At 39.3% G+C, this 15,961-nt stretch overlaps 1 protein-coding gene across 3 annotated transcripts in view; it reads left to right on the forward strand.

The window, feature by feature from the left end:
- UAP1 (UDP-N-acetylglucosamine pyrophosphorylase 1) overlaps positions 1 to 15,961 on the forward strand; it is a 362,925-nt gene that overhangs the window by 88,710 nt on the left and 258,254 nt on the right. For all 3 annotated transcript variants that reach the window (XM_044085376.1, XM_044085378.1, XM_044085377.1), the window contains exon 5: positions 9,705 to 9,877. In XM_044085376.1, the coding sequence (XP_043941311.1) occupies positions 9,705 to 9,877 (173 nt within the window). The remainder of the gene's footprint in view (positions 1 to 9,704; positions 9,878 to 15,961) is intronic.

The following is a 15,961-nucleotide window of genomic DNA, read 5'->3' on the forward strand; positions in this document are numbered from 1 at the left end:
AGTAATTATAGGTGAGACCTAGGCCATGGAACCCCATGATCAAAAGTGCAAAATTAATGTAATTACTTAGATTATACAAAAAAGAAAAGCAATTTTACCATAGAGTGTATACAGAATTCAAAGGGAACAGAAAATTAATAAATAGCTAAAGGTGTAAAGAGAGTTGTTGAAGGGAAAGATAAAGGAGGTGAAGAAGGTGATAGTAATTAGAAAGTGGTGAAAGGGGGCAGATAGATGAGAAGGGATAGAACAGTGGTAAAAGGGGGCAGATAGATGAGAAGGGATAGAACAGAGAGAAGATCTGATTTACAGATATATGATAGTACATGACTACATGAGAGACCGAGTAAAGAGCAGTGAGTGAAAAGGAGTTATTGTTTCTGTAAAAATAATAATCACAGTCTCATCCAAAACTAATCACTGTCCTGTTGGTAATTATATAAATGTACACTGGGGAGCTATGTATGGTTAATTTTAACGAATGGAATAATCGTCCATGCCTAAAATGGCCCATAAGAGCAGTTAGCCTAGTATTCACCAATGACCCTAAACTAAGACCAAGTAAAGAATGTTGGTGATAGTGTTAACATTCACTGCTTTTAAAATAAAAAAGAGAAAATGGGTATAAAATGTAGGCAGTATGTAATGTGTAATTGTGGTAATGGCAACTAAGTCCATACCTTTTTATTTTACAATACTAAACTTTCATCTGCATGGAGGAGGTGATGGTATAGCAGTTGAAGTTTAAAGGGGAAAGACAGTTGGAGTTTGCATTATACTTTTAATGCAGTGATTTATGAAGATAGTATAGAGTATGAGAGTAATGAGTATTAATGTAGAGAAAAGAATACATCACAAAAATGGGGTGTAGGTAATAAGATAAACAGGGTAGATTAAAGTTCCCAGAAGTCTGAGTGATATTTGAACTGTGGTGTAAAGGAGGAGTTTTAAATAAGATCCTTCTAAATGCGACTACAAAAGTCGATCACAAGTGTGTGGCTACTTAAGGCAGGGTTAGTTATGCAAATTTGTAAGCAGTGTTGTGTTGTAGAAACCTCCATTCCTGTGCTGGCACCCTCACCCCTCCCGCAAAACCTTTTCTTGTCTAGGTTGTAAAAGTGGAAATAGAAGTTTTAAGGGGATAACTATCTCATTGAAAACAAAATTAATGGCAAACCCACTGTCTTCTTACAAGTAAGTATTACTAACAATTTTATTTATTTATTTATTTAAATTTGTTGACCAGAAGTGTCCGACTGGACGTAGGTCCATTTTCAGCAGAGGCCCGAGGAGAAAAGCTCCACAGTAAAATAAACAGACTTGTTTATTTTAACAAAATAAACTAAAAATAAATAAAAAATTATAACAAAAGGCAGATTTATGTGCACCTTGCTTTATTCGAATCACATTAGCCCTGCAGAGCCAGCCCAGAATAATTGTCAAGCAGCAGTCATCATTCTTCATCCGTTGACGGCCCCATACCAAGGCTGGCAGTTATAGCCATTGACAGCCCCGTATCTAGGCTAGCAGTTATGGTGACTTTGTTGTCTACATGCATCTCAGACATCCAACTGTAGGAACACAAAATGATGAAACAAAAAATAAGAGCCGTAATGTTTGTGCTCTGTTTTTTAAAACCTGTTACTTTCATCGTTCACAATATGCACTGACTGCACATTTGTTTCTGAAGTCCTCCCATTGCGTAGAGCAGTTCATGATTATTCCTGGATGACTGAATGAGGACACTAGCACCAAGACTAATACAGAAGTTCAAATGTATAATTTTACATTTGTTTTGTAATAAAGAGTAATTTCATTTTCTAATAACCAATAAGTGATCTGAAAAATAGTACTGCCTTACATGCACTTAATTATTATAAGAATCATATGACTTACAAGACAGCTGAGCCACAGGGCCATTTCTGCCTCACCAGTACCTGCTCTTGGGCCTTGCCTGTCTTTTTAAAGAGGGCTAGGCCAGTCACACCAGTGCCCATCTTTAGGTCTTGTTTCTCTTTTCACAGAGGACTGGGCCACTCATACCGGGGTGAATTTCTGAATACACATCCTGTTGTTCAGCTCCTTTTTAAAGGCAGGCAGTGTCGCACTTAACTTGGATAGTGAGTTTGTTCCAGTAAAGGGTAGGTGCTGCATGGTAACTCTATCCCTCCTCATTCTCTTCTTTATTTATTGGGGGAGATTTAGATCTGTGGCCCAAATGTTTGCTGGACTGTTTCTCTTACTAAGGTGCAAGACATCTTGGACCCCATGATCCATTATAGTACTATAAACAAGGCACCCATAAGGAGTATGCATGAAACTGAGTACAGGTATAAAGGCTTCGGCCTTTTGTCATTTCAGCTGTTTTAAGCCAGTTGCGTTTGTAGTTATAGATTTCTGTTTTTTGTTTCCAGTTGATATGCTTAGTAAGGTACATCCCAAAAGAGGCATTGCACTCAATGATAGGTCTGATCAGTGCAGATTACAAAGAGCTGAAGACTTCTTTTGATCTGGAAGAAATACCTTTTGCTATGAGCTGTACAAGGTTTAAATATTTCCTAACCACTGCTGCAATCTGATGGTTAAACGTGGAAATTGTCCATCCAAGTACCAAGGTCTCTTGCAACCTTTTCATTTTGAAGTGATGTGTATGTTACAAGCCAGAGCTAGTGTTTGCTTACAAAATACAAGAGTGTTGTTCTTTTTGGCTTTGAGTTTGAGTCCATTGTTAGTACACCAGCTACTGACAGGCACTCCAACATGAGCATACAGTTTTAGTTAAAGGGAGACTTGCTCTGAGTACAATCATCTGCAGACTTTGTTAAACAGAGATCCAAGTTTGATAAATGGAGCTCTGAAAAGTACATACCAAATAACAGAGAACCCAGTACAGATCCATGAGGAAGGTCACTGGTCACATTCATGCTCTTTGAGGAAGCACTGTTTACTGTTACTGTGCGAGTCCTGTCCCTAAGCCAGTTGGCTGCTCAGTTAACCACATATGAGCAGGTTTGGAGCTCCTTCAGTTTGTGATATGGCATTGAGTGTCTTGGTAAGGTCAAGGTACACTGTGTAGACTGGTTACCCATGGTCTGCAGCCAGAGTAACCTTCTCAAAGAGGTTAATAAGATTCATTAGACAGGATCTGCCCTTGACAAAGCCAAACTGCTGCGGGTTGAGTCTGAGCTTTTGGATAACATAGGTCAGTTGTGATTTATTTATTTATTATTTTATTTTACATTTGTTGACTGGGCTAGTCTAACTGGATATATGTCCATTTTCAGTAGAGGCCCGGGGAGAAAAGCTCCAAAGACATGATACAATTTAACGTATGTACTTAATCAACAGATATTAAAATAGTATAAAAAAAATAGCAATTGGCTTTGGTGATGCATTCAATGACTTTGCATACAAGACTCGTTAGGCTGATAGGTCTGTAATTCCTGGGGTCAGTGGTAGGTCCACCCTTGTGAAGTAACATTACAACAGCTGTACACCACTCCCACAGTACAAACCAGTTGCCAGACTGGGGTTGAGGAGTTGTTGTGCCATCACTTGCTTGGTGCTATTAACAAAACAATAAAAACAGTGAACCAGGTATTAAAATAAACCTTTACATCCAGTCTATTGAAGTTTAAGCACTTTCATTCTCTGTTTGGTCGAACTTAACAGAAACCATTTCTGATGAAGTTCTACCAAACCGGGAAGAAAAAGCTTAAACTTCAATAAACTGGATGTAAAGGTTTGTTTTAACACCTGGCTCAGTGTTTTTTGGTTTTTAGTTCTGGTGCTCTTAATTAGGGAAACAGGCATGTTGTCAGACCCCATGTTGTTCTTTGTTTTGGAGAGTACCTTCAGTACATACTTTTTATGATGATCGGTGGATTGATTTCATCAGGGATAGGTGGGATTAGATGTTTCTGTGGTGAAGTTGCCACTTAATTTATTTGCTAGTATGGTAGCAATATCCAGTGGATTGGATTATTTACTACCATTATGGGTGAGCTCTGAGCAGTGTTGGGTGTTTTCTTATTTTTTTCTGACGTAACTAAAGAATGATTTGTAGTTTTCTTTGGCTTCTGTAGCATGCTTGAGTCAACACCTTTGTTTACTTGTGTCCCTTTTTTAGTTTCTTATCTAACTGTTTGATGATCTCCTTCATGTTCTCCTTAACTTGGTGGTCTTTTTTTCTGCTCTTTAGGTTTAGGAGTTTCTTTCATTTATTAAATAGTTATGCTTAAGGATCACTGTGCTGGTTGGCTTTTAAACCTCTATATTCTCTTGGATCTAGTTGAGATTGCCAGTTTAATACATTTGTTCAGGTGTGAGCTATTTGCAGTATCATCATTATGGGTAATACAGTTATACTCGAACTTGGAGATTTCATGGTATTTAAAGTAATTGAATTCTATATTTATTTCTGACAGATTTTGATGGAGAGGGTTACTAGTTTGATGCTAACGTGGTCAGTGAGAGGGATACCTTGGAGATGGTACACACAGATGCTAAATTTGTTATGACCAATTCAGGTGTATTCCTTTCTCTAGTGTATGCATTAACAATCTGGTCTAGGTAATTCTTGTTTAAAAAATGAGAGAAGTTGTGTTGTGAAGTACTATGTTGGAGTTATTGCCCTCCCAGTTAAGCACTGGCTAGTTAAAAATCACCCTTGGATAACATCATTCCTACTTAGAGAGGTCATCAAGAATGCTTAGGAATGTCGTATGATTTTTTTGTAGAAATGTAGGGGGACCTGTAGTATACTATGAAATGCTAAACACTGAAATCACTAAACAAGATTAGTTATAAGCTCTGTTTGGCAGTCTCTAGGTATTTTTCCTCAAGGTAATATGGTCTATGAGAAATATGGATATGCCACCACAGTTCCATCAGGTCTAAGCAAGTGGTAAGCACAAAATCCAGGTAGTGAGGTAGTGCTGTCTAAGCATGTTACATAGTTTGCTTTCAATGATTATGTAAGCCATGACACTCACATCTGTGAAACAGTAAAATAAAAAGTGTCCTGCAACCACTGTAAATGGCTTGCTGAGTTGTGAAACATTAAATCTCGTGCAAATATGACTGCATATGATATGCCTTTGAATACCCACAGTAGTGCGACTGTTCCTTCTAAGAGAGAGAACACAAACGTCGGAAACAAGAATATGAAGTACATATGTGTGATATTTGACTCTAAAATTTGCACTTGCTACAGTTCTTAAGTCAACAACTTTTCTGTCAATAACAACACTGCATCACAGATCATACGGTGATATTGCTCTCCTAATACTGTTCTTGTATAAAACAGTGATGCATGTAATAACAGAAGAAAAATAACAGCTTCAAAATTAGCACTTTAAAACAAAGTGTTCACATGGACATTGGTAAAGCATTTGCATTCACAAAACCTTTTGTACCTGAATTCTGAATGGTTTAACTCAGATTTCCACAGATTGCGGTGGTGGTGCTGCGGTAGTGTTGTCGCCTCACAGTTAGACGTTGCCCGTTTGATTCTCAGTTAGAGCGTCTTCTGTGTGGCAACATGCATGAACGGGCATTCCTTCATTGAAGGTTGTGCGTTAGGCCCGGCAAGCCAGCACGAAAAACTCTACTGTCAATCATTAGCGGACCGGAGTTCCGCTGTGGCGACCCCTAACCGGGAAAAGCCGAAAGACACAAGCAAACATCAGAAAGAGTAGAGGATATTTCCTTTTGGGCTGGACAAATGTCCCCTAGTTAATATGAAAACAACCTCACTTCACCCCTGTAAAGAGGTTGCTGGCCTGGTCACCGAATTTATTATTTATTAATTTGCCAATGAAACATAATGAACATCAAAGAAATGCAACAGAAAGTGAAAAATATCCATGACGCAGTTTGAGTCAGCGTAACTAAAGATGGTTACTAATGGAAGAAAATACACTCTGAGATGAAAAAAAAACATAATGTGTTCTTTAATATCCAAGCAAGTATATAAGAGAGTCAGCCACGACCTGGGCACAGTAACAATAGAGGCGTATGCAAAGATAATGACAACAATTGTAATGCATGCAAAGTTACAGTCTGTGACAAAGTGACACACAAAGAATGAAACAGTAATGTGTACACAACAACAATTTGCAAGGTAGATGCACAGAGGATATAAGAGACTCAGTAGTACAAATGGATAGCAGAGTAGAAACTATGTAGTAGATACAACATATAAAAACAACTAAAGTTAATATAATGTAATACAGACATAATCAATAAATAAGGGACTGTAAAGCATAACGTACAAAGCTTCTTATTACAACTCAGTGATAAATTAATGCAGCAAGTAAGACAACTGTATACATTGTTGTTTGTCTTTTCGGCTTTTCCTGGTTAGGAGTCACCACAGCGGAACTCCGGTCCGCTATTGATTGGCAGTCGATTTTTATGGTGCCGAGTTGACAGCCCTACGCCCAGACAACTGTATACATTAATATATAGAAATAAAATAAGCACCAGCAATAGGTGAATTCCGCAAGTTATTCGTGAGGTAGATGTGTTATCCATATTCTCTCTCTAATCTGTATTTGGCCTTATTGTGAAGATGTTATGAGGCCTTTTTTGAAACCTATAAGAAATGTCTCAGACCTGACCTTCTTATGGAATTATGTTCCACCGAGCTGGACCTAATCTGGAAAATGCTCATTCTCCAGTAACAGTTTTAAAAAGATGAGTCTGGTTAGTGAAACTGCATCTTGCTGGGTGCTTATCAAGTAGTGTACGTGGTCTCTTAAGGGTGGGTCATAACCCTCATTTAGAATTCTGGAAAACAGAGTGCCGAACAAATAAGTTGATTTCTCTGTGATAGGTAGCCAGTTTAGGCTTTTTAGAGTAAAGTATAATAGTCACACAACAAGCAAATGTCAACATTTTCTGAGCCATAAATATCAGTAAACAAAAGCAAACAGCAAAACCATTTTCCACAAGACTATGTACAGGTATTAACAAAGGTATTGGTCACACAAACAGTCATTTTTATATTGTCAGAGGGGCAGTACATAACTCTCAAACTTTTTCCGCCTCCAAAATATTGAATATCGCCTCTCAAAATGTGGAAGGAATGAATGCAGTGTGAACACTTACTGACGTCAAGTATCTCAAAGCATAATTAACTGTTTTTTCATACTTGCTGAAGTACTGCAATTTGAATTACAAAATGGGGACAAGAATACAGCTTTTCCCAAAATATTGGTAAAACCGAATCACTTGGAAAAGCATGTCCATTAAAAAATAAATGCTCCAATGTTTACTAAAAAAAGGAACCAAAACTTTAGCAACTATTTACCAAGTATTATTTATAATGGGCAATTGTTACAGTGTAACAATAAATGTGTGCCAAAGCCAAACGCTTTTGATGTGGAACATAAGAATTTTTAAGACTTAGAATTTTGTATGTTACTCATAATAAGGACATTTGACAGGTATGCAGAAGCGGTCTCACCTAAATGCACTGCAGAGTTGCTGACTGCCCACATCTGGTTGCCTACCACTATTTTTAGTAAAACTTTATCTCACATTGTCACACTTCCTGCTCTTTTGAAATATTTTTGTATCTTAGCAAATTGAACCAGCGACCATTCCTGGCTTTACTGTTTAATATTCATTTGCTTTCTTAGCAGAATGCACATATAAATTGATTGGTTAACTATTCTGACTCAAAGATTAGCAGAATGCACATATAAATTGATTGGTTAACTATTCTGACTCAAAGATCAGTGTAAGTAACCAATCATCTTCTCTATTTGGTGTCAAAGCTGCAGTATTTTTCAACAAGAGCTCTACAAGCAATTTAGTTTTTTCAATGTAAAGAAAATCAAAATTTCTTTACTTAAAAAATAGAAAAATGTCCTACATTAGCCAGCGGCCCCCCCCCCCCCCCCCTGAAGCTGATGGTCCCTGGTCGCTGCCCAATCTCCCCTATTATAATCCACCATCGTCTCCAACAAAGTGCAGTTGTTTTGAGAAAGGAATACAGTATAGGAGTTTGGGCAGGACTGAATATGAAAATTTGGCTACTTCAGTGGTAAATAGTATCAGTATGGTAAAATAGTCCATAGTTCCATTTCTCTTTTGTCTCATCTCTGGAAATAAGAGATTTTGAGGTACGCTATCCTTCCTAATTATCCATGAATAAGTTGATAATAGGGTCTCAGCCGCAAAACTGGTGTAAGAGGTTTCTATACCTGTTTAAAAAGAACAATACAAATTACATTTATGATACATACAACATCTTTACTTGCGCAATGTTGCCTGATCCTTTTTTCTGAATATATCCATATATATATAAGTATTTTTATGTTCATTATCCATATACTTACAGTGGATATAAAAAGTGTACACACCCCTGTTAAAATGCCATTTTTTGTGACATAAAAAAAAAAATGAGACCACAGTAAATCATTTCAAAACTTTTCCCACCTTTAATGTGACCTGTAACCTGTACAATTCAATTGAAAAACGAACAAATCACAAGACATCAGAGAAGAGGCAGAAACAACATACATCTGTAAGCATGTGTTGAAGCGTGCACCATACATGCTTAGCATTGTTGCACATCACTTCACCTATGGTAGGGACTGTAGCCAATCAGTGATGAATAATTATACATGCCTTTCTTATCCTTCATCCCATGGACCCCTGATGCTAATATGCGAGGTGATACTAGGCTCCACCTTCCAAGAAGTTGGGGCCTATTTAAATGTTTACTGCTATTTGTATTCTTTTTAGAGGTGGTATTTTAGAAGTTGTTTACATTGTCTGTTGTGAAAAAAGACTTCAGTCAGTACTGCATGTATCATGCTAACCTTGGGTCTTTTCCAAGTGGTTTATCGTTTAAGAGCTATTGCATTTTAGTAGTCCTTAAAATATTTTGTTTTGCAATGTTTCCAAAATTCTGACTAAGAGAATCATTAGATCATCAACGTGTCTGTTTTGTTTCTGTGATATAATTGAAGTTAGGAAAATGAAAGCTCGACACTTGTTACTGTTTGAGGCATAAGGGTTTTTGAGCAAAAATTTATAGAACGGAAAAAAATTTTACTAGGGAATGAAACTAAAACCAAAAAAATTAATGCATGCTGTCAGAAAAAATGCAGGAAATGTAAGGTTCAGTACAAAGCATTTAATGTTAAGCGCTTTCAATCATACACTTTTGAACTTCATCAGAACAATTACATCCCAATTTTTATCAAATAACCCACTTCCTAATTTTTCAATTATCCTATCACAGCAAAGTAGTATAGTAAACATTACCTATCCAATTCACTACAGTGATGCAATTATTTTAGTTAATATGTAAGTAAAAACCCATAATTATTATCATGACATTTCTTATTTAAAAGTTTAAAAATAAAAATGACCACAAAAGTTAAAATCACAATTCTGAAACTGTGAAAGCATTTAACTAATATTTAATAAAAGTTTTTGTACTGAACCCTACATTTCTTGCATTTTTTCTCTGACAGCATGTATTGATTTTTTAAAAATTTATAGAGTTTGATTCTTTTAATGGCAGGTGATTTGGTCACATTGGCTGGTGTTGATGTGACGCCCCAACCCCATGTAAAACTGGGGAAAAGAGAACTGATGAAGACAATGATTTATTTGGTAGTGTAGCGTTCTTTTATCCATATCTGTTGCTGAAATAAATAACCAATCCTTTTGTACTTTTACAGATGGAAACGGTGGGCTGTACAGAGCACTTGGTACCCAAGGGATCCTTCAGGACATGGAGAGGAGGGGTGTCATGTACATCCATGTGTACTGTGTGGACAACATACTGGTTAAGGTGGCAGACCCTGCCTTCATAGGATTCTGTCTAAAAATGGGAGCAGATTGTGGAGCCAAGGTATATGCTGATTGAAGCACTAAAGGCACAGATTTAAACCTTTGTATGGTAGGACTTTGAGACGGCTGCAATTAGATCTTCAATTTAATATTCAGTAAAGTTGCCCCATGTAGGCATAAAACATAATGCTGACCTACCTATATTTACTTCCTAGCTGATGCACGTCATAAAGTCCTGCATTTGAACTTGGTATGAAATAAGATGGTAATGTATTGCCTTTTATAGAAAATACCTGTAAAGCACTGTAATTCATGTTTAATATTTCATATTCACTATACTGTTAAACTGAGTTAATTGAAGGAGATCAGAATTCTTCATTCAAGTATTCTCTATTCTGAAGGAGCAGTGCTTTGGTAAACCATCGTAGATAATGTAGGACATTTGAAAACCATGAAGCACGTTTCTGATTCCTTGCATACTGCTTTATAACTTTCCATGCATTTGTGACACATTTTTAATTTAACTGAAGCAGTGATGACTGAAAGCCTAAATTGATGCTCATGACCACAAGATGGCAGCATTTTATTCTACAGCTTTGAATCTACTATATAAGCATTTTGTATACTAAATACTTTCCTGGGCTAAGTTGGACCGACTATGTTAAATGCAGATTAGAGTATTTTATATGTGGTTTTCTGAATACTTGCCTTCTTCTGTACTAGCAAGTGGAATTTAATTGCTTTATGCTTAGTGTTACAGCAAGTGAAAAGGAACAGGCTGTGAAACGAACCATAGTGATCTTGGCTGTTAAACTGTGTAATACTGGATAGAGATCTCCTTGTTTCCCCTCTGTACCTGTATATAGTTATATGTAAATTGAGAAATTTACATCAGAAAATTGTCTTTAAAAAAAATGGGATTAACATGCAAGTGTAGTTTGGTGTGCTGTACAATTGTAACATGACAGTTGTTAAAACATACAGTTTTAATGACTGACGCACCTTACTGAAGCTTCTTACCTACTTAATGGTATGCATTTTAACACTTGGAGACTGGAACTGCATTAAGTACAGTACCCATAGAGACCCTCATTCCCATCATTTAAACTGTGTACAGTTATGGGGCATCATTAAGGCATGACAAATAGTCATCTTCATCCCCATCTGTTGCTTAAATGCTGCTGTTTCTTCTAGTACTTTCAGCTTGACAGCCATTAAAATGTAAAGCACGGTTTTTCACGTAGTAATTTGCTTAATGACTTTCTTGTCTTACATCCCCTTGTCAGCATTAACTTTTTTAAAATGGAGTTTTGGTCTCAAACTTGCCTCTCAACATATCTGTGAGATTAATCTATACATTTGTATGTACAGTAATCTGTTTTGTGAATAAGAACAAATTTCATGGTATGACTTGCTAAGTAGTCTTTGGAGTTTACAGCTGTTTAAGTGAATATTTTTTTTCCATTTTTTTTCATTAATGTATCCTACTGCTTTTTCTGTTTAGTATTTTTAACTGATAACAGCAGTGCCCATGAAGTAATGTCCATAATTAAGCAGTAAAGCTTGATAGCCGGTGTGTTAACTTAGAAAGCGGTGTGCCTTGCATGATCTGAACTATAAGGTACAACCATGTATTATCACTGCAGAAAAGAAACCGCCACATAATGCATGCACTCAGATCACTCCACAACAAGTACAAATATGACTCTGTCATTGTCCATGTTGGTGTGAATGACCTGAGACGTACCTCCCTGGACTGCATGAAAAGAGACATGGAGGAGCTGGGATCTTGTAGCCCAGGCAGGTATGACCCTAGCCCTGAGTAGCATCCTGCCATCACCCAGAATGATACCACAGTACAAGGACAAAATGATTGACTTCAGCAATTGGCATTCTAAGGTGATCCAGTATCTGTCTGCTTGGGATGACATGATCGACAAACCACGATGCTTTGCCAGAGATTGCCTGCACCTGTCACCCTTGGGATTCCAGATACTGGCTAAGGCTCTTGCCACCCCTGTAGTGCCTTTTTTAGGCAACGTTTAAATGACAAATTCACCACCGTAACAGGTACAAGCAAGCAAAATCTGAGGGTAATGCTACTCAGTGCTAGAAGTCTAAACCTCAAAATGCACTCACTCGAGGCACTCCTTACTGTGGAAAACATCGACATCTGTCACTTGACAGAGACCTGGTTCAAGGCTCCAGAGAGCACCCCTGCATTACCAGGCATTCATACCATACCTTTCGGCCACATAACCTCGACCAAAACACTAAAGGCAGAAGCATGTCCATATTCATTAAGGATATCCACACCTCCAGGCTAGTTGTTCAGCATAATGCATCCGAGGTTATCCAAGTGCAGCTAACTCTGGGCAAGACCACAGTTCAAATTGTAGTTTGCTACAGATCCCCCACCATGCCCCAGGATTCCCACTCCTCATGAAAAATATTAGGGTACAACCTAACACCCTAATAATGGGCAATTTCAACTACCCCACCATTAACTGGGAAAACTACTCGTGTACCAACTCTTGTGCTCAACGTTTTCTGGAAGTCATAAATTCCAGCACCTTGGATAAACTTATCCACACCCCCACCAGGGGCAGCAGTATCCTAGACCTGGTCATTACCAACATGGGCAACCGGTGTTCCACACCAGAGGTCAATTCCTCGTTGCTCAGATCCGACCACAAGCTAATCACTCTAGACATCCACATCCCACTCCCACCCCCCATTAGGGAAACCACCGTACAAACTTTCTCCAAAGCCAACTTCATGCTTCCTAAGACAGAAGTGGCAAACTTCACGACACCCATGCTGATGGACAATAGAGGTACAACTGCTGAATCTTATACAAATGCACTTTATAAGCACTTACACGAGTGCATAGATCGTGCAATCCCTAACAGAACCAAGATGCTATCCTCCAAAAAAAGGAAACCAATCTGGTGGTACCCTGCCATAAACAAACTTTCCAACAGAAGAAAGAAACTGTTGCAAAAAAGAGTAAAATCCCATGATTGGAGGAACTCCCTGGTCAGCCTCAGTAAGAAGCTGAGATCCCTCATAAAATCCTCCAAAGCTAGTTATGAAAACAAAATCGCCACTGATTCTAAAGACAACCACAAAGCATTCTATAGCTATGTCAAGAATCTCAATGGCAACACTTAGATCTGCTCTGAGTTACAGCACAGTGGCACTAAATATACAGAACCAACTGATATTGCCAACATCCTGGCAGATAGGTTCAGTGCTAACTTTACCCCTCTCTCGCTCCCTAAAGGGCCCATCTCTATACCAGAAGAATGCAAAGTTCCTGTAATCACGACTGCACAGGTAAAAAACACGGTCTCCAAAGCCAAGAACACAGCATCCATGGGACCTGACAACATCCCAGGCTGCATTCTACACGAACTACAGAACGAACTGGCACCCCACCTAAGTACCATGTTCAATCATAGCCTCACCTCAGGCTTTGTGCCCATTGAGTGGTGCACAGCAGTGGTTATCCCACTCCACAAAAGGGGGAGCCATCACGGACCCTGGGAACTACCGCCCCTTTAGTCTGACGAGCCTGGTCTGCATGGCCATGGAACGTATCATTGTGGAACTTATAAACAATGACATTGGTAATCTCCAAACTCTGGACCCCACCCAGTTCAAGTTTGTAAAAAGTTGATCATGTCTCCTAAACCTGATAGACTTCTTTGAAGCGGTCACCAAAGCCGTAGCTGAGGGTAAGGTGGTTCTAGATATTGCCAAGGCTTTTGACATCACCCCCCACTCTGGAATTATAGATAAACTCACTAAACTAGGTATAAATCCCTATGTCACAAGATGGGTTGCCAACTGGCTCACTGACAGAACCCACACTGTGAAAGTAGCAGACTCTAAATCCAACTTCAGACCAGTGACAAGTGGAGTACCACAGGGTTCAGTCCTGGGTCCTCTCCTGTTTGGTATCTACTTGTCTGAAGTACAGACTAACACAGAAGCTCTTTGGCTAGCAAAGTTCACAGATGACTGCAAACTAGGAGCCATAATCAAAACTCCTAACAATGTGGACATCCTACAAAAGGGCCTCACTGAGACAGATGCCTGGTGTCAAAGCCATGGCCTCAAGCTCAATGCCAAAAAGCGTATTGTCATCCCTTTTGGTAAAAAACTCTATACCCATGAACTACCACATAGGTGGTAGTCTACTTAACACCAAAAGTGTGATAAGAAACCTTGGGACACAGGTGAACAGTAGTCTCTCCTTTGATAATCACGTCGCCGCAGTAGTCAGGAAATCCTTCTATGTGGCACACCTCATCACAAAAGGTTTCTCATCCAAGAAAAGAGGTCATTGTTCCCCTCTACTCATAACTCATTAGACCCATTATAGCAATTTGGTGGCCTCTTTTGGTATGTACCTCACAAGACATCTACAACAACTGGAAAGGCCGTAGAAATACCTCACAAAGAAGATTACTGGCCTCAAACAGATGCCCTATGCAGACCATCTCAAAAAACTCCAGCTTTACTCCATCGCATATCGCCTACTTAGAGGCGATCTCTGCCTAACATACAAAGCTATGTCAAACCCAGAGCTGTTGGACATGCTCCACTTAAAGAAATCCCAATCCCTCCGAGCTACATGCTCTAGGGACTTAAACCTTGTCACCACAATAAACAGAACATGCTGGAGGGATAGATTCTTGTCACAGAGACTTCCCATACTCTGGAACAAACTACCTATGTATTTCAAACAAAGCTCCTCATTAGCACTCTTCAAGAAAAATCTTGATTGGATGGGAGATGGGAAATTCACCCTGGGGATCACTTCTGTGGCTCTGCTCGATAGGGGCACAGGAAAATAATTTTCTTGGGTGGCAAAATCCAGGGTACCATTTGGCTAGGCTTATATAGGCCCAAGGGCCAATAGCCTAGTACCTACCTATGAACCTACCTACATAGGTTCATAGGTAGGTAGTAGGCTATCTGCCCGAGGGCATTTATAAGCCTAGTCAGAGTGTGTTGACTTTCGCTGCCCCATTGATTAATTAACTGATCCAATGTCAAGTAGAGCCAATGAAGTGATCCCAGGGGTGTATTTTCTGTTACCCATCCTCGTCAGGGTTTCTCTTGAAGAGTGTTAGTGAGGGGCTCTGTGTAATGTAGTTTGAAATTTTGTTCCAAAGCATGGGGAGTCTCTGTGACAGGAATCTATCCCTCCAGCATGTTCTATTTATTGTTGTGGCGAGGTTTAGCTCACTAGAGCGCGTGGCTTGCAGTGACTTGGATTTCTTTAGGTGGAGCATGTCCATCAATTCTGAGTTGGACATGGCTTTGTAAGTCAGGCAGAGATCATCTCTGAGTAAGCGATATGCCAATGAGTACAGCCAGAGTTTTTTCAGTCAGGCTGCATAGGATATATGTTTGAGGCCAGTAATCCTCTTGGTGAGGTACTTTTGTGGTCTTTCCAGCTGTTGGAAGTGTCTTGTGAGGTACATCCCAAATGGGCATTGTACTCTATGATGGGTCTGATGAGTGACGAGTAGAGGGGCACTATAACCTCTTTATTTCTAGATGCGAACCCTTTAGTAATTAGATGGGCCACATAGAAGTATTTCCTAGCTACTTTGGCAATATGATTGTCAAAGGAGGGATTACTATCTACCTGGGTCCCCAGATCTCTTATTACCTCTTCTGTATTAAGGGGGCTGCCACCTATGTGGTAAATCGTGGGCGTTTTGTTTTTCCCAAATGGGATGACTATGCATTTTTTGGCATTTAGCTTGAGGTCATGACTTTGACACCAAGTGCCTGCCTCAGTAAGGCCCTTTTGGAGGATGTCCATGTCAGCCGGAGAGTCAATTATGGCTCCCAGTTTGCAGTCATCGGGGAACTTGGTTAGCCCTTGTCCTCCTGTGCTTGCCTGTACTTCTGAGAAGTATATGCCGAACAGTAGGGGTCCCAGGACCGAGCCTTGCGGGACACCACTTGTGACTGGTTTAGAGTCGAACCTGGAGCCCGTTATTCTTACCGTGTGAGTTCTGTCTGTAAGCCAGTTGGCAACCCATCTCATGACGTAGGGGTTTATGTTCAGGCTGGTGAGTTTTTCTGTAATACCCGAGTGGGGAATAGTGTCGAAAGCCTT

Source organism: Protopterus annectens, chromosome 10.part0 (assembly GCF_019279795.1).
Source record: "Protopterus annectens isolate FY-2018-M chromosome 10.part0, PAN1.0, whole genome shotgun sequence".
NCBI lineage: Eukaryota > Metazoa > Chordata > Ceratodontiformes > Protopteridae > Protopterus > Protopterus annectens.